Source organism: Melitaea cinxia, chromosome 11 (genome assembly GCF_905220565.1).
Source record: "Melitaea cinxia chromosome 11, ilMelCinx1.1, whole genome shotgun sequence".
Taxonomy (NCBI): domain Eukaryota; kingdom Metazoa; phylum Arthropoda; class Insecta; order Lepidoptera; family Nymphalidae; genus Melitaea; species Melitaea cinxia.
In genome coordinates this window covers 1057441-1081663 of record NC_059404.1, presented here as the reverse complement: position 1 = coordinate 1081663, position 24223 = coordinate 1057441, and the positions used below count along the sequence as shown (strand labels likewise).

General features: G+C 36.4%; 1 protein-coding gene across 1 annotated transcript in view; it reads right to left on the bottom strand.

The window, feature by feature from the left end:
* LOC123657754 (synaptic vesicle glycoprotein 2A-like) overlaps positions 1-15405 on the bottom strand; it is a 35675-nt gene extending 20270 nt beyond the window's left edge. Inside the window, exon 1 of the mRNA XM_045593266.1 lies at positions 15225-15405. Coding sequence (XP_045449222.1) covers positions 15225-15405 — 181 coding nt within the window. The remainder of the gene's footprint in view (positions 1-15224) is intronic.
* Positions 15406-24223: the final 8818 nt, after the last annotated feature.

Sequence of the window (24223 nt, the reverse complement as noted above, 5' to 3'; positions counted from 1 at the left end):
CCCACTTCGTTGGACGTTAATTATTATTATATTAACCAAATAACATACTTTAAAGAACAAATTTTATAGCACTTAAATAAATAATATGTTGCTCCAACGCCATCTATCAAAAATCGAGAAAACGTCGTCGATAGACTAAAATAGGACTAAATTAATAACGTCGAAAGACTAATAAATTGTTTTATAATAGCGATAGATGGTTTATATACCATTTTGATATTATATTTTAATATTTTTCTTATTTACTGAATTTTTTATTCAATTACAATAAAATATAGCCTATGTCACTCCCAAATAGTGTAGCTTTCTGTTAGTGAAAGAATTTTCATGGTCGGATCAGTATTTGCGAAGATTACCCCCTACAAAGTTACAAGTGTAACAAAGTTATAAACTTTAACTCTTTATAATATTAGTATAGATAACACTGTCAGGTAGAATGTAAAGCACGGTCTTCTGCACAGGTCGTGCAACAACAGTAGTGGGGGCACGTTGCCTTAATGATTGCGCTTTTCTTTTCAATTTACAGCCGCCAGAAGCATGACGATAGATTGTTTTAAAATATAACCAATTACAATGAAACGTCACTCAATACAACCAATTACAATGAAAACTCTGTATATAAGACCAGGGTGTAAAGGACACAAAGGAGATTAATAGGAACGATCGAGATTACAACGTTATTTGAATTTTGAAGACCATACAAATAGGAAGTATTTTATAGTTAGCAAGATAAACATTTGAATTATTATAAACATACTCAAACAATAATGTTTTTCCAATGGAAACTTAGCAATCTATTCTCCAGGTCGCGAACCTTTCGGTCACTGACAGACTTGTAAAAAAACAACACTATCTCATTAATACGATTTTAATATTACATTGCTATGTATCAATGACCGATATGCATTATTTCCTCGTAATGTATATGCAATTATCATCAATTAAACAGTCACTAAGATATTATTAACTATATTTAACGTGAGATTAAAATTATTATATTTTATTTAGATGCTAATATAAACATAATATACAAATACAAATTTAAAAAAAAATTAAACCTTAGTATGAAAACTTCAGATTTCTCGAAGTATAAAAAAAAACATTATAAAGTCGAACATAAAATTTTATCTTCAAAAAACGTCTCATTTAAAGTCGGTTTAAAGTATTATCTTTACTTACATAAAATGCAATTATAGCATTGAAATAATTATTTAAAAAGAAATTAAGAGTTTTGAATGTGAATATACTTCTTTTGTATTAAAAATGTTTTAAATTTGCATTATATAATGGGTTGGCAACTCGTCTCCGATTAGATTTTCGTAAACCGGTCGTAATATACCCGGCTCAAATCGAATGATAATAATTCCTAACACGCCAACTAATTACCTATTTATTTTAACAGTAGTTTAATACAGACAACCGCTGTGTGACGGTGCGTGTGCCGTGTCGGCGGAGCCTAAACACCCACGGTCGCTGGTTCCAATCCCGCTCAGAGTGGGTATTTGTGTTTATACAAATATTTATTTCGGGTCTGGTTGTTAGTCCTAGTAACTCTCCCCACCTTGCCTCGGAGAACATGTTGAACTGTCGGTCCCGGTTTTTAACATGTACACCTGATGACGATCGTTACTTATAGTAGAAAATATATCCGCATTGGAGCAGCGTGGTGGATTGAGCTCTGATCCTTCTCCAACATGGGCAAAAAGGCCTATGCCCATCATTGGGATATTACAGGCTGAAGTGCTAATACAGAAACTAACTTACCTACACTGAATTATATATAAAATAAATTTAGACTTGTGTCTTAAAAATTTTACGAAGATTATGGTCTCGATCAATCTCCTTAACTACTGTTTTTGACACATTTAAAAGTCATTAATCAATTATTCTTTACAAATAAATAAAATTGGAGTGTCTGTTTGTAATATTAAAGTAACCGCTTTTTACTAAATGCATATGGATGTATACACGATACATATACCAAAATAACATTTTATTTTACAATTTTTGTCTGTCTTTCTGTCTGTTTGTCTGTCTGTTTGTTCCGGCTATATCTCTGAAACGGCTAGACCGATTTCAACGGGACTTGCACCAGTGAATAACTGATATAGTAAGGAGTAACTTAGGCTACTTTTATTTTAGAAATTTATTTATTTTATAAATCTTCGAACTTTTTTGTTAAATTCCACGCGGATGAAGTCGCGTGCACGTCTAGTTATCTATAAATAATACGTTAAGCTTTTTACGAAAATTGCGCGGACGGAGGAGTATGAAATTTCGCATCGCATTTATCAAAATTGATACACCCAGTAAAATTTATAAGGTAACACATAAAAATTACACCGTCCAAGTTAACAAAAATGCTCCTAAAATAGAAATTACTGAGCAAAACTGAATCAATGGTAACTATTTAGCATAAAAAAGAATCACGTAAATCGTATCAGAAATCTCTGCGTAGTCAGTGTACATAGATAAGAAAAGAAAAATAACAACCGAATTGAGAACCTCCTCCTTTTTGAAATCGGTTAAAAACTGACTTAATGTCTAGAACATCATTAAAATACGTCTACGGAGAGGATTAAGCAAATAAAGATTACGTATTTCTCATAAAAACATGGAGAAAAGTTGTGTTTCTAGGCTTTACTATAAACACGTATTTCGAAACTGTGATTACCATTTAACTACTTGTAGCTGTAAGATTACAAGAACTAGTCTAAGTGTAATATTTATAAATGTTTTATGTAAATTAATTACCATTCTTATGGTAAAAAAATCTCATAAACATGGACAAATGCAGACGAAATTCTCGTATCGAGTTATGACAGGCTATGGATCTATACGAACTTTTTTTGCATTTGTGCGGCTTACGAAATTTTTCACAGGGATGTACTTATAAAAAAAAAAACAGTTATAAATTTATACCTATGTCATTGTTTAATGGCCTACGATGTAACAGCGGTTGTGGGTCTCCTCACGTCGGTCCCGGTTGTTATCGTGTACACCTGATAGCGATCGTTACTCTAAGTAGGGACTGTGGATTAAGCTCTGATCCTTCTCCTTCACGGGAAAAGAGGCCAATGCCCAGCAGTGGGATATTACAGGCTGAAGCGAAGTTAGGTAATTAATAACTTGTCGATCGAGATACTGTATTAACATCGAGTGTCTTCCGCAATTCAAAAAAAAATGTGTTTGAATTTGAGTGGATGAACAAAAGTAAAATAAGTATGAACAACAGTAGGAAATTTAAGCGATAAGTATATAGTATAACATTAGGTGTTTACTTGTATTTAAACTAGGCCCTTAAGAACAGTTGATAGTGTTTACGCACCAGTTATGTCAAAAGCGACCTCAAAAACAGCATCTTTCTTGTCGACACTCCTCTCAGCGTCCTGGAGATTCTGTAGCTTATTCTTTTTGTTTCCCTCTGTTATCGCTTTTAATTCGCTCTTCTTGAATGCACCGTTGTTAGAAGACATTTTTGATTTATCGATGATTACTTATAATTGATAATCTTTACGTTTTTTTTTCTTGAAGTTAAATTTAATAGAAATATTAATGTAAATTACATTTTATTACAAACGATGATTTTATTTATTTAATTTTACTGAAATATTATTTAATTTTAATATAATATTTAATTATTAATTTTAAAGTATATTTTCATAATTTTCACCTATTTATTTTTAGCCGAATCTGCGTCTGATATCGACGAGATCTTGACAACTATTGCAACTAACGAATAAACAGCCAATTAGTTTTGTGAGCAATTAAATGTTAATTGTAAAATAGTCTTTGTTGTGATTATGATAATTTATTTATTTATAAAGATGTCTAGGCCCGTTTCTAGTTTAGACCATATTGATATCATTATAGATGACCGTCAGTTGTCATCATTTTTATTTAAATTTTATTTTACTTCTGTACAATGTAGTATTGAAAAGGGCTTGCTTGGGTTTTAATTAGTACTAGCTGTACCTGCAACTTCGCCGCGTGGAATTTAATAAAAAAGTTATTGTTCAGTTCTCAGAGTAATAAAATAAATATTTAAAAATCTAAAGTAAAAAGAGGCCAAGTTACTCCTTATTACACCAGCTATCTGCCAGTGAAAGTCCCGTCAAAATCGGTTAAGCCGTTTCAGAGATTAGCCGGAACAAACAGACAGACAGAAAGACTGACAGATGTTAAAAACTGTAAAAAAAATGTTATTTTTGTATATGTACCGTGTATACATTCAGAAGCATTTAGTAAAAAGCGGTCATTTTAATATTAAAAACTGATAATCCAATTTAATTTATTTGTATAGATGAAGACTTATAAAATATTAACAAATATATTAGACTATTTCTTTTCTAATATGTATAGGGAAAGTTTATTTTATTAATATTAAAAATCCAATTCCAGTGAGTATCAAAATCGAACCCTTTGTTTAGAAGGTACACTACTAAAGATTTTAATTTGTAGGTTTAATCTACTAAAATTTCATCATCATCATAATTTCAGCCTATTACAGTCCACTGCTGGACATAGGCGTCCACAAGTTCGTGCCAAAAAATGGCGTAAACTCACGTGTTTTGCCCATAGTCACTACGCTAGGCAGGCGGGTTGGTGACCGCAGAGCTGGCTTTGTCGCACCGAAGACGCGGCTGCCTGTCTTCGGCATGTGTATTTCAAGCCAGCAGTTGGGTGGTAATCCCGCCATCGGCCGGCTTTTTAAGTCCCAAGGTGGTAGTGGAACTGTTTTATCCCTTAGTATTCTTTACTACCGTAGCCACACAGCGAATTTTGAGCTAAAATTTGATCAATATAAAGTTAAGTCAGAGCCAAGTTTGCGATCATTTTAATAATAATAATAATAATCATTTATTTCAGAAAAAATCCATAATAAAAATTAAATTAAATTAAATTAAATTAAATTAGGTGTTAGTAACAAATAGACTTCAAATAAAATAAAACAAAAAGAGGGTTAGTAACAATTACATTATATAAATTAAATTAAACTAAATTAAAATTTGTGGTTTCCGGTGAGACTCCCGTACTAAAAATAGTAGCCCGCAGCGGGAGCATGGAGCTGTATCCAGCGATGAATCAATGGGGAGTCCCATCGGTCGGCCAACACACTCAGGACGGTGTTCGATGTTCCACGCACTCGCTTCCACAGTGAGGCGCACCGCTTTCTAATGATCGCGTAGAAGCAATTAGTATGCGCCTAAGCGAACATAGACGACGCACTACAGAAGCGTGGCAGACCGAACAACATCCTAAACGCGTTATTGTATTGGACGCGCAGTGCGCTGTAAGCTCGCCGCGTGAAGTCGACCCACAGACTGCAAGTGTAGAAAGATTGACAGTAAGCTTTGAAAAGCGTCAGTTTGACTTGTTTACTACAGCGTGCAAATCTGTGAATCAACATGTTACAACGAACAGACAACGTCCTACGCTCTCTTTCAATGTCAACCGTATCTGACAAGTTCTCAGTGACCCAGTGACCCAGATATTTGAATCGGTCTACTCTTTTCAGCTGGGATCCCCCTAGTGTAACACAAGCAACTCTCCTACTCCTCGTATCATTAGCCTGAAAAACCATGAACTCACTTTTAAGCGCGTTATATTTGAGCCCATGAGCCACTGCGTATTCCTCACATAATTTAAGTAACTTAGTCAGGGCACCGATCGACGGGCTCAGCAACACCATATCATCTGCGTAGCTTATGTTATTTATGCACGTCCCGCCTACATGGCATCCCACGTAAGTGCTGCTGAGCCCCTCGATCAGTTTGTTCATATACAAGTTGAAAAGCTTTGGTGAGGTCAACCCTCCTTGCCTCACTCCACATTCTAGCCCATACTCATCCGACCTCGAGCCAGCCCATTTAACGCAATTCCTTTGGTTGTCATACCAATATTTAAATATTGATATGACATCCGAAGGTAAACTGGTTTCACATCTTAGCTTATTCCACAATAAATTATATGATACTAAATCGAATGCCTTCGACAAGTCCAAAAAACAAGCATAGACTGGAGTTTTTCTAGCCGTGTAGTACTGCACGGTCTGCTTGAGACAGAAAATGGCACTCTCTGTGGACAGACCTGGCTTAAAACCGAACTGTAAGTCATGGATGTCAATGTTTTCGGTCAGTTTTCTGTCAAGCAAACCGTCAAGCACTTTGGCTATAACCGTAGCCAATGATATAGGCCTATAATTGGACATGTCGGAGGCATCCCCAGTTCTATTTTTTATAATAGGCACAACAACAGTAAACATCAATTCTTTCGGCAAGTAAGAATGGCTTAAACATAAATTAAATAACATAGTAAACACTCGAGGCAAGTGCACCCCCGCGTACTTCAGATGCTCGATGCTGAGATCGTCGTGACCGGGAGACTTACCTCCGATCATTCCTTTGATAACCGAGGCGACCTCGAACTCAGAAAATTTGATAGTAAGGTCCCCGTCGCGACACCCAGCATCGAACTCCTGTGACGCCAGAGGGAGGGGACACTCCACCTTAAAGTGCTCACGGAAGGCATTCGCTACATCGGTAGGATTAAACTTACCATCTACACTCACGGGGAGACTCAACTTTGGATTAAGTTTATTTGTATTTTTCCAAAATTTGTTAAAATTTTTGTCAGCATGATTTTGTGCAATTATATCCAATTTTATTTGTTTCTCGTTATTTTGACAATATTTTAACTTCGTTTTAAATAGCTTTCTCGATTCACGCATCTTATCATAAATAAAACCATAGTATGGTTTACCATATAGTAACCAAGACTGATACCAAAATCGAGCCTCCCTGTGAGCAGCACTAACGTGCATATTCCAGCCCGTTATACACCTGTGCCTCTTAACTTTTTTATCTTTATAGCTACATTTTGCTGAGTCTCTCAGAATACATATAATTTCATCATACATAGATGCTATTTTAATTTTATGGTCGACATTGGAACACTTTTTATCGGTACATGCACAAAGATCCGCTGGATATTCCACTGTGCGTAGCTTATTATTACAATAATCGGTATATTTCTGTATTTGATCACTGTCCCTTTCTCCCCATTTTATTTTATTATAAGATTGCGTGGGGGTCACAATTTTACACTGGATATTATTAATATTACACTCAATTAATAAGGGAAAGTGATCAGACCAGTAAACGTTATGATACAGAACAGAAACATTAAATACAGAATGCCGCGCGGCACTGGTAACAACACAATGGTCAAGCCATCTGCGAGAGCCGTGTGAATCACTAATATATGTATAGGTGTCGCTAGGTAATAGTTCCATATCTACACATGACCACATATTTTCGCTACAGAAAGTTAAAAGTTCTATCGAAAATTGCTCACCTGGGTGTGCATTGAAGTCCCCAAGTATAAAGACAGTCTCGACACTGTTCGTATCCACTATAGCACTTATTTCAGCCATACAGTTTGTAAAATCCGTAAGATTCACCGCCGAGTCTGTAGGCATGTACACAGTAATCACTAACATCGACTTACCGCTGTCGAGGTTAATTTTAATAGCCGCCACACGCTCACTATGACACTCAACTACCGACACACGCGGGAACGCAGACTTCCTCCACAATAGTGCCACTCCTCCGTAAGGTCGTCCACGGAGGATACCCTGAGAAGTGTCTACAGCTGATTTTCCCGTAAACGCGAAGTCATTGTCTATACTTCCCAGAAAGTCGATGTCATGTGGTAAGAGCCATGTCTCTTGTAAGGCAATTATATCAGAGTTTCGACAGAGTGACCTCAAGCAAGCAACAGACCGGCGTACATTTTTACAGTTGAAGCTAATTATTCTAGTTGAAACAGCCATTATTGATGTTGATCATATGTACTCCTTGGCACTTGGCCACTTTTATGTCGTCCTTTAAAGTCTATAAAACGTCTAAACGAGACTCCTTCCGGCCAGAATTCATCCTTTAAAAAGTATGTTAACTTACTTTTAGGCACATAGACTTTGTATGCGTTATATTCCTTTGGCGTTTAATGAGACAACACTATTTGTGGTCACAAACATTAAATTTCTGCACAGCGAGCGTCGATTCGGTATCTTGCCATGAACGCGGCTAAAGCGCTTGGCTAGCGAGAGCTATATTATTAGGTTAATTTCGGAAAATTATGGCATAAAAATCCACTAGGACTCTCGTTGTTAGAAATCACCAATAAGGTGACCTAGAGTAATTCAATAACTGGTGTTATTTTATAGTATCTCCAAATTTAGGGACACTTACATAATGTAATATTTCGAATGACATCAGCATTACGTGCCTGTGACCTGACTCTGTTTGCTAAAGTAGCGGTCAGACACGATTCATAATCTGTATCTGAGAAATTTCATCTATACCGTATTCAGTTATCCGTGAGATAAACCATAAAAGGGTTGAAGATTACGATTGTTGAAGTGAATGTATATTATGATTTTATTGTATATTTTTTTTTGTGAATATGTTATAATCTGTTACAATCATACGGTATCCGCCGTTTTATTGGAGCAGTCGTTGCAACCGGTCAGTGCACTGAGGTTTGCTAACGCTTATGTTTTTACGTACCGTATAAATATGCAGTTTATGCAAGAAATGATTACCTTACGCGGTATTCTAATTATACCTTACCGTCTATAAACGAATGGTGAAATTATAATACAATTATAAATAATTTTGATGACGCAATATGTTTAAATGCTGACGGCATTAAACCATAATATAAAGAAACACTGTGTTAAAAATTTCGAAACTGCGCACATATTTATTAATTTTAGTTACCAGTTCATTTTACAAAGATTTAGGTAATTATATAATTTATCTTAATATATATAAATCTCGTGTCACAATGTTTGTCCTCAATGGACTCCTAAACTAATTAACCGATTTTAATCAAATTTGCACACCGTATGCAGTTTGATCTAACTTGAAAGATAGGCTATATTTTATTTCGATATATACTCAAGTAAAAAAAAATAAGGCGGTACGAAGTTCGCCAGGTCGGCTAGTAATATATATAAATCTCGTGTCACAATGTTTGTCCTCAATGGACTCCTAAACCACTTAACCGATTATAATAAAATTCGCACACCATGTGCAGTTCGATCCAACTTAAAAGATAGGCTATATTTTATTTTGATATATTATGTTATTATTATATTTAAGGAAAAAATAAGGTGATACGAAGTTCGCCAGGTCAGCTAGTGATTTATATGAAAAACTCCTAGTGTTAGTGCATCCGTGAACATTTCGTTTGTAATAACACCGTGATATTTAAAACATAAAATGACCAAAACAAACATGGTACATATCCCGTTTAACATATGAATCCAGTGACAATAAGAATAAAGTGAAAATAAAGTCTGAATAATTTAATTTGGATAAGGATCTTAAGCTAAAATTTTCACGTCTTGACACTTATCTGATGAAGACCTTGACTCACGTAACTTGAGATACCAATTCGAAATAAAATTAAATTTTTATTTTAAAATTGAAAACGCGAATTGAATTTGACTAGGTATATTTATAATGAGCTTCCTGTAATAATCATTCGTAAAAAATACAAATCTTTTGGCTGTAATCATATTTTATTGTTAAGCCGTCAGTCATGATTGCAGTAATGCCTGGTAATTATTACTCATGGTAGGGTATTCGATGCTAGCTCGCTGTAGACAAGGGTTGAGGAATTAAGCTTTAATCCTTTTCTATAGGTATATAAAGAGGTCATCGCCTAACAGCGTGTCGTTTCTCACTGACAACAGGATCAAATCTGAGTACCTGTGTTATTTACTTATTTCTGTTTTCTAAAACACGGGTTTTATCAATTGTTTTAGAAACATAATAATATGATGTTTAAACATATTTTTTATTTGCCACAAGGTTCATTGTCAATTAATATGATTAAAATCACCAATTTGGAATGACGATCCTACAGAGAAGAATCAGGCAAGAAATTGTCAATCATTATAAATTTAGTGTTGTTTAACTGAGGTAGGGCATATCAGGAAACCTGCTGAAAATATGTAGCAGCCCAACTGGGGTAGTAACTCGACCTTACAGAAGATCACAGCTAAATAATACTGATATCAAGCAGTTTTGTGAGTAAGGTGACCAGAGCTCCTGGGGAGATTGGAGGTAGGCCGGCAACGCGTTTGTGATGCTTTTGGTGTTGCTGACATCTAAAAGCTACAGTAACCGCTTACCATCAGGTGAGCTGTACACTTGATTTCCGACCCCGACTGATATATAAAAAAAAATGTATATCATGAAATAGTACATCTTTATCGTTAGTATATTTTCACTATACACTTCAGCCTGTAATATTCCACTACTGGGCATAGGCCTCTTTCGCCATGTAGGAGCAGGATCAGAGCTTAATCCACCACGCTGCTCCAGTGCGGGTTGGCGGATATATTCCCTACTATGAGTAACGATCGCTATCAGGTGTACATGAAAACAACCGGGCCGACATTATTTTCACTATACGAGTATACCTAATTAGAATTCAGAATCATCACAACGAGAATTAAAATTGAAAGAAGCTTTTAAATACAGTAATCTGTAATTGTGCCTATTCATAAATGTAATTTAACAGACAATATTCAAATTATGTATAGGTATCTATATTATTGTTTGGAAATTTTAAATTCGAAATAATTTCAAGACGCAGTCTGGACGTTAGGTAAATATGAAGGTATAGCTCGAGGTATAGCTCTGTCACTGAAGAAATATATCTACTAACATATATTTTGTTCAAAAAATATTTCTCATTGCCATATTTTTGCTTTCTTGTAGTTGTTAGATTTTAAAGGCTATAAATCAACGGACATCTTAGCAAACATTTAAAGGAAATTATAATGTCACTCTTTAAATATAAATAGTGTTGTAACCGGTCGTTGTCTGTGTATGAAAGATATTTTTAACCGACTCCCAAAAAAGGAGGAGGTTCTCAATTCGACTGTATTTTTTTTCTTTTTTTTTATGTATGTTACATCAGAACTTTTGACTGTGTGGACCGATTTCGACAATTTTTTTTAATCGAAAGGTAGTGTGTGCCAATTGGTTCCATTTAAATTTATTTGAGATCTAACAACTACTTTTCGAGTTATATCTAATAATGCGTTTTTACTTGACGCTTTTTTCGTCGACCTACGTTGTATTATTCCGCATAACTTTCTACTGGATGTACCGATTTTGATAATTCTTTTTTTGTTGGAAAGGAGATATCCCTAGTTTGGTACCATGACAACGAAACTAGGATCTGATGATGGGATCCCAGATAAATCGAGAAAAACTCTCGAAAATTCGCAATAACTTTCTACTGGATGTACCGATTTTGATAATTCTTTTTTTGTTGGAAAGAAGATAATCCTTAGTTTAGTACCACGATAAGGAAACTAGGATCTGATAATGGGATCCCAGAGAAATCGAGGTAACTTCTTGAAAATCCGCAATAACTTTTTACTGGGAGTACCGATTTTGATAATTTTTAATGTAATCAAAAGCTGATATTTATCATGTAGTCACATATAAATTTTATCGAGATCTGATAACTACTTTTTGAGTAATCTTTGATAACGCGTAGTTACTTGACAATTGTTTCGTCGATCTACGTTGTATTACTCGTCGATGTAATTGAAGTCGGTTTTTTTTCGTTTGCGAGCAAACACAATTATGGAAAAACCAATTTTAGCGGTTTTTTGTAACAATAGAAGCCTTAAAAATTACTTAGGACCTGTTTCGCCAGTTGGGGATAAAGTTTATCCAGCGAATAAGTTACGATTAGACTTACCAGCATGAGATCAAATGGTTCATTAGGACCTTTATCTCAATTAATAAACGACAACTTTATATTAACATTTGCAAATAGAACTATTTCAAAAGTACAGTTGAATTCGATAGTGAAAAATAAAAATACATTTAAAAAATTAAATAATAATAATACATTAAAATTAGCTATAAGCGATAAGGCCGCCTTTCCATACACTATTTGTTTCTGTATCTATGGTTCTAAAATGTATCTCCTTTTTTTGTGTGCCATAAAGTTTTAATAAATAAATAAATTAAAACTTTTATTTCTGTCCAAACTAGTGAAACAGTCCGTTCGAGAATTTTCATCAGAATGTCTGTATGCTTATTTCCGTATTACGCAAACTCTCCTGCTCTAAAGCGGATGTGGATTTCTTCACAATAAATAGAAAGTCCTGGAGACCTAGGTACTTAAAACTTCGCCTAGATTTCATCTACGAGTATATAAACGGTTTAGAAATGGAATTATAACTCTATAAACATTAGAAGTGAAATTGTAATACAATCATTTTATAAACTTTGTTTTCTAGACTGCCGTTATCTCTCTCTTTCTCTCTCTCTCTATCTCTCTCCCTCTCTCCTTTGAATAAGTATTTATTTATTTTACATATTAAGTAAAACTACCTAGACCCAATAGCTTAAGTAAGTTTATCCTAAACAACTATGTACGTACAGACTGCTCTGATTAAATTTTTATACGGACAAAATTCCCGATATGAAAGAATATTTGTCACGGAACATTGTACTGTACACTGACCCGTAGAAGTTAAGCTATAATCGTTAAAGTTATGACGGGTTAAGCCGCACGTGTCAGCTAGCTATAAATACTACTAGCTGGCCCAGCAAACGTTATTAACCCCCTTAATCCCCGCCCCCCTTAAAACTTAGGGGGTATGAAAAGTAGATGTTGGCCGATTCTCAGACCCGTTATGCACACAAAATTTTATAAAAATCGGTCCAGCAGTTTCTGAGTTTGGCAACAAACACCGCGACACGAGAATTTTATATATTAGAAGTAGACAATATAGCTGTACCCCGCAGTGTCACCGGCGGTAATTTGAGACAAAAACGTACTTATACAATACGTATATAGCCTATAGCCTTCGACGGTAAATGGACTACCGAATACAATAAGTGTCTTTGGTCACAAACGAAAAAAAACCGACTTCAATTACATCGACAAGTAATACTACATAAGAAGGCAATAAAAAAGGCAAGTAAATACGCGTAATCAAACATGACTCAAAGAATTGGTCGTCTGTAAAGTTGGTTTACGGACGATAGTTTAACGTGACAACGTCATAACAAAACATCTCCTCGGACGCATAGGCCAATCGAGTGGAAGATAGATGCGGAGCAACGGGACAGTGAGCGTAACTGCGAAAATGAGTCATCCCTTTTCGTGCATGCAGCCAGCGTTTATCGATTTATTAGACGTTGTCACGTTATGACGACTACTTTAGTCGTCAGATTTCAATCCAATGTAAAGGACACGACAAGCATCAACTTTTGACACGACAAGCATCAACTTTTGACACGACAAGTATCAACTTTTGATTAAAACCAGAACCACCATAATCAATATACTCAATAAAAAGTTATTCGGTATAATACAACGTAGGTCGACGAAAAAATAGTCAAGTAAATACGCATTATCAGATATAACTCGAAAAGTATTTGTCTGATCTCAAATGTCAGTCAAAATTTTTAAAGTAACATACATAAAAAATCTTCTTGGATGTCGGTTGAACAGAATTTTTTAACTGGAACCAGTACTTCCAGACACTATCGCGTGTAAACAAACTCCTTATCTTTATAATATTAGTATAGATTATTTATATACGAGTCATGTTCGTACTGTCGTTTCAATGATCCATTTTACATACTTTCTTGTTTTCACTAACTAAGACTCCATCGCCGAGTTGCACGAAACAAAATTAAAATGTAAGTAGAGATTAAACTAATTTAATCACATGAATTTCATACAATTCTTGCGATTAAATTAGTTTAATCACTACTTAAATTTTAATTTCTTTTCGTGCAACTCGGCGTAGGCCGTTTGTTCAGTTTATATCACATAGTGAAATCGTGATTAGTGATAAGGCCGCCTTTGGACTTTTCTTTTCAAATTAAAATACTGTAGTTTTTTTAATGTAATTCTAACAAAGCTTTAAACAAATAGATTTATAAACTATATTAATATTGTGCATAATTGTAAAGTTGGTTTGTTTGTTTATGTTAATCTTTAGTTTTTAAGACTATATAATACTTGTATATGTTTTTCCCTCAAATTAATGTGGCACAGCTTATTATTATTACTAATTATTTTACTAGCCCGTTGGCGCAGATTGTAGTGGCCCTGCTTTCTGTTCTGCGGGTTGCGGGTTTGATTCTCGCATGAGTGTAGATAGTTATAACAGTCGGCTGTTACATGTAACACAAGCATTAAGTTGCTTACCATAGGAACAGACGACCGTGTGTGTATGTTATATTATATTTATTTATTTATTATAAGCAGCTAGTAACTATACATACAGAGTATGCTTTTTTTTATGTCACTAGGTCGGCAAACAAGCGTACGGCTCACCTGATGGTAAGCGATTACCGTAGCTTATAGTCACCTGCAACACCAAAAGCATCGCAAGCGCGTTGCAGACCCAATCCCCAATCCCCCCAGGAGCTCTGGTCACCTTACTCACCGACAGGAACACAATACTGCTTGAAAACAGTATTATTTTGCTGTGATCTTCTGTAAGGTCGAGGTACTTACTACCCCAGTCGGGCTGCTCCATATTTTGAGCAGGAAATTCCTGCTGTGCCCTACCTCAGTTACAGGCTTATGCTTACGACGGTTTAAGCATATTTTGCAATGGTTAATAAATAACTGGATTATAATCGGTTCAGTGATTACAGCGCGTCAAGAAGCTCGAGACGTGCTCAGTACTTAACCTCTCCTGACGAGTAAGCTTATATGGGAAGGTTAGTTTTCACTCATAGGTTAAGCTAATTTTACAAAAGTCCGCTGATTTTTATTTTACATTTTATTTCTAATTATTGTAGATTTAATATTGTTATATTTATTAAAAATTTGTTCACATAACAGTTTTTTTTTTTCGATTTTATAAAAACCTTGTCATACACATATTGCTGAAGTCATAGTGAAGTTATTCGTACCTACATTAATCTCGACAATTTTTTTTAAAATATAGATTTACGTTTTGTTACATATCTGTACCGATAAATGTAAACATTAATATTTCTTATTTTTTGTCAATGTGAAAAGTAATAATTAGATATTATTATGAATACGTGCGTAACCAAAGCGAAAAAAGAATTATTTAATGTCAGTCGTATAGACAGTTCAGCTGCCTGTTTCAGTTACTTATAAATAGTTTAGTTAAAAAATAAACTCACCAGTTATCTCAAAGGCGTCTTCGAATACGACCTCGTTCAATTTCTCCAGGTTCCTCTCAGCCTCAGCTTGCATCTCATCGACCTTGTCAACACTCCGCTTGCTCGCTTCGATGAAAGTCCTAACCTCGCTCAAACGCTCCAGGCTTCGTTCCGACGAACTGTTCTCGATTTCGTACGACATTTTTAGTTTTATATTTAATTTATCTAACGAAACTTTATATTATACGAATTACTTAAATTCGTTTTTCATTTTACTCATTAATAACTAAAAAATACACTGACACTTATAACTTAAAACTAAAATTTAATGACAGTTAGAACTAAGATATAAAATGAAGTTTCTAAGGTAATATTTGTAATTATTATAAACAGTTCATTTTTTTTATCACAAGAATGTACGACGCGTGATTCCTTTTTTAATAAAATCCGTATACACGCCTCCAGACCGACTGGGGGCTCGGTGTGTACTAACTACTAACTAATTATAAATACAGTTGACCGTGTTAGATCGTTGCGTAGAGAGAATGTATTAGGATACATAACATGAAAATAACCCTTCGAACTGCCAACGTAAGTACCGTAATCGCATACGCTTTGCTACATGTACTTGCGGCGTTGATACCACACCATAATAATTTATCGACCTTATGGGTTTACAATAGGGATTGAATTCGTTTGTCCTTTAACTTTGACGTTATTGCGATAACACTGACTTTTGAATTTTTCGTAACACAAGCCGTCGTCTCGACTTCGATCGTATGGTGTTATATTAAACACAGTTTTGTAAAACAAGTTTTTAGGTAAATTTTAGGTAAGGAGTTGTATTGTGTTTTTGTTGCTGCTGTTCGTTTTCTTGATTTTAGTTTTTTTTTTTTATTATTATTTTGACGATTTAGGGATTGTCCATAGGAACAAAAAAATACATTCATAAAAACAGAGGGGATGATTTTTTAATAAATCTTTTAAGTAAAAAAAAAACGAATGTACTTGAGACCACACAACTGAAGTAAAACGACTGCACAGTAGGCCTGCACTGTGTCTTAGATCTACGAAACGTAACTGGCTATGAGAGAAAGAGAGAAAGAAAATATGTGCTCGCACCTATCTCTCTTGCTCCGTTCGCCTCGCCCGATTACACTTACACGTAATATTTTGAAGTAAAACTTCTTTACGCACGCTTGACTTGGGGAGTGAGCTGGTGAATGCGGGACGAGGGCGTTGCGAAAAGTGTGATCGGCCGTGGGGAACGGAAGTTGAGAGAGAGATATAAGTTAGCGAAGGAAGAAAGAGAGTAACGTTATGTATGTTTTACTTCAGTCGTATGGTCTAAAGCACACTCGTTTTTTTCGAAACGTGTTGTTTTATTAAACTGGGTTTATTTTTCAAAAAACGGTTCGTTTTGGTCACATGCTAGAAAATAAACGGTTCCTGACAAGAGTGAATCATTTTTTAATATAAAAGACACGTGACTTTTCAAGTAGTAAGTGTTATACGATTACGAAACTGGAATTTATTCAAGTATCACTTCTGAATCTGCCAGGAAAGTCTACACTGTGCAGCGTTCTAGTAACGAAATGTTAGGGCGCGGGTAAGTAAAACCACCGGTTTCAATTACTTTAATCGTCGTTTATAGTTTACAGCTAAATGTCATCAAATTGCTCGTGCTCGACGGCTTAACGTGCCTCGGAGAGCACGTTAAGCCGTCGGTCCCGGTTGTTATCATGTACATCTGATAGCGATCGTTACTCATAGTAGGGAATATATCCGACAACCTGCATTGGAGCAGCGTGGTGGATTAAGCTCCGATCCTTCTCCTACATAGGGAAAGAGGCCTATGCCCAGTAGTGGGATATTACAGGCTGAAGCGTGTGTCATCAAATTACTTTCACTCGTAAAAAGAATCCTATATTAAATACTTATGGTGTAAACAATGTCCCCATCATAAGAGTCGATTCTGTTCGAGACCTAGGGATGATACTAGATGCTAAAATTACTTTTGTAAATCATCTCTCTCTCTTGTCGGTCCCTCATGTCTGAGGATCGTGGTCAGCATCAGGGTTGCATCTGGAGCGGATGATGTGCCTCCACCGGTCTCTGTCCATGGCGTCTCTTACGACCGTGTATATAACCTAGTGGCAGATGAGTTCTTGACCTGGTCTACCCATCTCGTTGGTGAACGACCGCGCGATCTTTTGCCGTCCGTGTTCCCAACCACAATCAGTCTCTCCAGATTTTTATCGCCTCTGCGCATCGTGTGGCCGAAGTACGACAAAATACGCCGTCGGCATATGGTGGACAACCTGGTTTTGATATGGAGCTGGGCCAGGATCGACGCATTAGTGCGTTTCGCAATCCAAGGTATTCTCAGCATTCGCCTCCAGCATCACATTTCGAATGCATCAATCCTTTGCCTTTCTCGGGCCAGGATTGTCCATGTCTCAACTCCATACAGGAAGATAGGGAATACAAGGGCTCGTACCAGCCTGGTCTTGGTTCTGATACCGATTCCCCTTTTCTTCCAGATGTTGTTCAAACGCGCTATAGCATCCTTTGCCATCCCAATACGCCTTCTTATTTCGGGGACACAACTGCCGTCATTGCAGATTTGGGCACCTAGGTAAAAGTAGCGATCGACGGTGTCAATGCCCGGAATGTTGAGAGTATCTTTTGATAGGTTTCCGGCTCGATCCACTATCATAACCTTGGTTTTCGTTCGATTTACTGCAAGCCCCATATTTAGACTTTCCGACTCCAGCCTATGGAACAGCTCTCTCATATCTTCTACGGATGTTGCGAGAAGAATGGTGTCGTCAGCATACCTGAGATTTGATAGTCTTTTTCCACCTATAGGAAAACCTTTCCTCCAATTTTCAATCGTCTTTCTAATAATGTACTCTCCGTATACGTTAAAAAGTGCGGGGGACAGAATACAACCCTGTCTCACACCTTTCTTTGTTTGGAACATACTGGAGCATGCCGTACCAATCTTGACGAAAGAACGGTTCTCAGTGTACAGATTGTGAATAAGCGCAACGAGGTGTTCCGGAGTTCCCATCTCAAGTAGCACACTTCACAGTTTGTCCCATTGGACGCAATCAAAGGCTTTAGTGTAGTCAATGAAGCATAGGACCACGGGGCTATTGAATTCTCTACTCTTCTCAATGATTTGCCGAACGTTGAGTATCTGCTCCCGTGTTCCTCTGCCTCTCACAAATCCTGCCTGTTCTTCGGGCATTTGACGGCTCAAAAAGTAGTTCAGGCGTCGGTTAATCACATGGAGGAGGATCTTGCTCGCATGAGATATTAACGCTATCGTCCTGTAGTTACCACAGTCTTTCGAAGAACATTTTTTATGTAAGGGTATGAACACCGATTCCGTCCAGTCTTTTGGCCACCTGCCAGTCTTCCAGATGGTGTTACAAATTTCAGTAATCGCGTGCGTGCCTCGCCGACCTAAATTTTGAAGTATTTCAGCTGTTATGGCATCCTTACCCGGTGACTTCTTAAACTTGAGAGCTTTGACGGCATGCTCAATTTCAGATGGAAGGATATCTGGTTCTTCTTCCGACCATGAAATATTAGCATTACTGGACTCTCCCGTATATAACCCTGCGCAGTAGTTTCTCCAGCGCTCTAACACTTGGTCCATATTAGTGAGTAGACGCCCGTCTTTGTCTTCAATGGCGCAGGCTTTTGGCTTACGAGTTCCAGTTAATTCTTTTATTTTTTGAAAAAGATATCTGGTTTCGTTATTCATCGCGTGTTGTTCAATTTCGAGACAGTTTGTAAATCATATCGATACAATAATCCCTAAAGCATATAGTCAACTAGGTTTCATATCACGAGTTTGCAACACCTTTAAAAATATAGGGTATCAAATTTTATATTTCTGCTTCGTTCGAACTATACTGGAATACGCCTGTAGTATATGGGCCCCTGTATACAATATACACATCGACAGGATTTAATCACTCCAGAAAAAAATTATAAAACTTTTAAATTTCAAAACTTACAGAATTTGTCCCACCTATGTTGATTCATGTAAACACTACCAAATTGAATCCCTATGCCAACGTCGTAAGCAGTACGATATTGTCTTATTACATGATATTGTAAGTGGGAAAATAGATTGCAGGGAGCTTTTATCCCAGATTGAATTCCGAATCCCACCAAGACGGTCTAGACATATTGAACTATTGTTCTATATATCTCGAGTAAGAACTAATTATGCACGTAACTCGGTCCTCTACCGTATTGTCTATAAGTATAATACGCAGTATCCAAACTTAGACCTTTTTTACCTAAGAACGAAGACGGCACTTAAAAGGAAATCAAAAAGATGCATTTTTCGTAATATCATCAATAATATTCAAAACCAGCACCTACAGATTTATGCACATACCCACACTAATACACCTTCGTCTTAAATGCACACACCTACACGAACACGTTCACCTTTACATGTCATGCACTCACCTCTAACTAGAGTGGATAAGACGGAACATAGCAGTTTATTTTTTACTTTTTGTTACTTTTTTAAATAACTACAGTGTCTAGTTATGCATTTTATAATGATTAATGTTTTTATATCAGTATGATCCTGTTTTGGCCATATTTATACATTATATATTTTTTTTTTTTTTATTTATAAATTTTGATCCACGGGCTCAAAATGCCCGTGCCTTTGTTTATCATGCATGCATTATAATACTACAGGCGATTTTTCTACTTATTATACTACAGATCGACAGTCCTGTGACTGCCTAGTAAAACTAGGACGTGGTCCGACGCCGACGGTTTTTTTTTTTTTTTTTTTTTTTTTTTTTTCCCTTACTAAATACTGTTTATGCAGAAGTATACACATAATTGCTTTCTAATTTCTAACATTATTATTTTTCTTATCTATGTCTATATTTACACTTATTTGCCTAGTTATCATATATGTACACTTATTTCCTAGTTACCATATATGTACACTTATGTTCTACTTACAATGTACACTTAACCTATGTTACTGTTAGTAAGGATTTTTTTTTTTTTTTTCTTATATATATATATATTATTTTTTATATAGTTATTATTTGTTTATCTATGTATAAGTTATCTATTTCTGTTATTTACTTAAATTTCACTACATAACTATTTATTTATCTATTTTTTTATTTTATTTTATAGGTACATCCACAAAATACATATGGAACATTATATATAATTCACTATTACATTATTATCTAATATGTATCCCATCACGGGGAACACAACATTCCTCAATATATTAATGCCGTGTAGCAAGTATAATTAAAATTACTTCGCATAAAAAATTAACAGTAAAGATACTACTTGTTAATAATAAAATTCATTTAAAAAGGTCATCAATCAAATTTATATAAAGTGTAAAGTTGAGATAATATTAATAATCAAACTTAGCTTAACTAAAATTTAAATAAATATGTCAACATGCAAAATAACTGCTATTTGTAACTATTTGATAAACCAAAAGGATATAAGAATTTATATATTTATATATCTACTTTCTTATTACTATATCATGAGCCACGCCTGATCCCAGCATCTTGAGCAGAGCCCTTGCCAACGACATATCACGCTTGTGGATGGTTCTTTTCAGGTTGTGCTCCAAGATTGTTTTTGTCGAGGCACCCAGCGCTCGGCTAACGAACCTGCCGATTGCGTCATCACCGTCGTCAGTGTAGTAGACACAGGTGTTAGTGTGTCTTGTTAACGCTACTACCGCATGAGGCACACTATCGTGGATTTGTAGCCTCTCGGTCTTTGTCTGGACGATGATGACCTCGCTGTAGGTTTGCCCTTGTGCTTCATGAATGGTCATGACGCGCGATCCCTCTCCAGCACCGTATCCCTGGTCCATCAGGAATTTTTTCTCTTCCTGCGTATAGACCAAGTATAGGGTGGCCTTTTGAAGTTTTGGTATTGGCGCGCCAGTGTATCCATTCATTCTGAGGGAGTGGATGGTGGGATTTGACGAGTACATGTTTATATATACCTCGCAGATGGCATATACAACGTCCATGGGACTCCGGTATGTGCAGGACAACTCACGTGAGATGTTGATTGTCAGGTAAGGTCTACAGTACCTTATTTCGAACAGATTTTCTCTGTCTATATAAGGCAACTGGTTGACATCTCCGATGAGAACAACTTCGCTTGCCCCCGAAAGCCGAGCCGCCATTACTATAGCTCCAAAATGGTTCATAAGGGCTTCGTCCACCGTTAAACGGTTACATTTCGTGCCCTTTTTGAACCCATTTGTTAAAATGGAGGCCATAGTACGTACCCTAGACCTGATTTTGTCGCCGAAGCGGCGGGCTAGTTTCTCTTTAAGATCTTTGGCAGCTTCGACCGTCGTGGTAACTACTATTTCTACATTCTCATCGAAGTTCCTAACTATGTGTGTCGTTTTTCCGCACCCAGGTACCCCGTTTATCCACTCCAGTTTCGGCAATTGCCAGCCCACGAGGCCCGCGTCGACATCAAGATCAACTGAAATGGATTTTGCCATCTCAAGCATCCTGTCATCCAGCATTACTCTCGTGCACTTGGCAACCACCAAAACCGGGTCCCTCGGAGGTGTTAAAAATTTTGGTGACGTGTTTTCCCGCCCCGCAGCCTCGGCCGTGCCCACAAAACCACCCGTGCCGCTATAGGCTGCCATATATTTTCCTGACATGTGTCCTTTGATAACCTGGGACGTGTCGTTATTATATATGGCTGCCTCTGCCTCATCGAGCAGCACCATTAGCAGACCTTCGCTGCCTCGCTGATGGGCCTCCAAGATCTTTTTGCATGTGGCCAAGTTGACTTCTCGATTGGCTTTTACATTATATTGTAACATACTATTGTATCATAACGCCCAATAAAATAAATAAATAACTAATTTACATTTTGACATTATCGTGGCTAGTGACACCGGTGACAACTTTAAGACTATTTTTTAAAACATAGACATTACTCTGTCAATAAACGTTAAACGCTGACATATAGAACCTTTTTTTACGTGGGGAAATTCCATCATGGATACCCTCCGGCGCAGGAGCGCCAGAGGGTTATGTCAGACTCCTACTGACTAAAAAACCACCACGTGTGAGCAGTCGGCCACCTGGTAGGGCGAGATAAGGTCGCGCTAGCATTCGCCACCTCGCCCCGGTGACATAGAACCTAGCTTAGCGAACTTCGTTCATCTTAACAGACAATATTTTAGAGTTTTAGAATTAGTCTTCAACGAATAAACATGACTTATTTGGAGTGGAAGCCTTATTGTATAGAGGTGGAGCACTGCAGGATATGTCCTACTCCCCGACTAGAGAAAAGGTCAGGTTCAACCAGATCATGTATCTGAACCGGATCAGGATAGAATGAGGCATGCCAGATCCGGCAAGCTCTATTAGGACCAGGTCTGGTCCAGACAAGGATAGTCTGATGTAAAATATAATCAAGTATGGTAAGGCATACTGGATCAGAACCCAGTCTGGTCCAGATAAGGCCACCCTGATGTAAAATATAATCAAGTATGGTAAGGCATACTGGATAAGGACCCGGTCCGATCCAGATCAGGATAGCCTGAAAGAAATTACGCGAATCGAGCCTGAATCGCGCTATCAATGTTTTTAAGCGCACTTAGTATACCTATATGCAGTTATCAGGACAGTGTAGCAGGAAGTCCATTTCTACACAGTAGAGCAGTCCTATGTAGAAGGAAGTAGTTTAGTAGTTAATTATTAGAAGTTAATAAATACAATTTAATTAATAACAATAGTTAATTAATAATATAAAAATAAATAAAAATAATTGATATTTAAAGTAAAATAAAATAAATAAATAAAAATAAAAAGAGCCTTTATTCAGACTTGCTTTACACAATAACTCTTAAATAATATACTATAACATAATAAACTTAAACCGTATTTCTACTGAACTTATACAGATAACTTTAACACTTAATATTATATTGTAGTGATTTCTTTAGTTTTAATTTTCGTTAATTTTTGCCTCGACAATCTTGTCTGTTTGCCTATTTTAGACAAAGGCCTCCTCCAATTGCCTCCACATGTGTCTGTCACGAGCTTTTCTTGTAAAGTAAAATAGTAATTAAATAATACATTGGAAAAAATAAACGAAAATAAATATCATAATAATTATGTTAAGTAACATATTTATAATATCAATTCGCTTTATTTTTTTTTTTTTGTTAAACAATGTTTTTAAGAATATACATTCGTGTTTTTAAAAGGATCGGACTGAACCGACTGATCAGGATGAGATGAAATTTCCTGATCTGGACCCGATCAGAAAATCTCATCTTATCCTGATCAGGTCCAGACAAATCTTCTGCGTTACATACCTTATCCGGTCCAGGTAAGGTATGCCCGGACGGGTCCTTCTAAGGAACACAAAAAAAGTCTACTCGTGTCAAAACCTGGAGCAGTGCGACTGGGAAAGTACCTGAACTTTACAAAAGATCACAGCTGAGTAACGCTGTTCTCAAATTGTGCCGTATTCTTGTGGAGAGAAAGCTGGCCAGACCTCCTGGGGAGGGTCGGAAATAGGGTCGACAACGCGCTTGAATGCTTCTGTTGTCGCAGGCGTCTATAGGCTACGGTGATAATTGTGTACCATCAGGTGCGCCGTAGGCTTGTTTGTCGACCTAGTTATATATATAAAAATATAGGCACTTTTACTTTCTATTAAGATACAAACGCATTAGTATTCAACTCTTGTTTCATTATAATTGTGTTTGCTGGCAAACGAAAAAAAACCGACTTCAATTACATCGACAAGTAATACAACGTAGGTAGACGAAAGAATAGTCAAGTAAATACGCATTATCAAAGATTACTCCATAAAATGCTAATCATATCTCGTTCAAATAAAGTAAGAATCATCGAAATCGGTAAACCCGCAGGTCGCCGAAAAAATAGTCAAGTAAATAGGTACGCATTATTAGATATAACTCGAAAAGTACT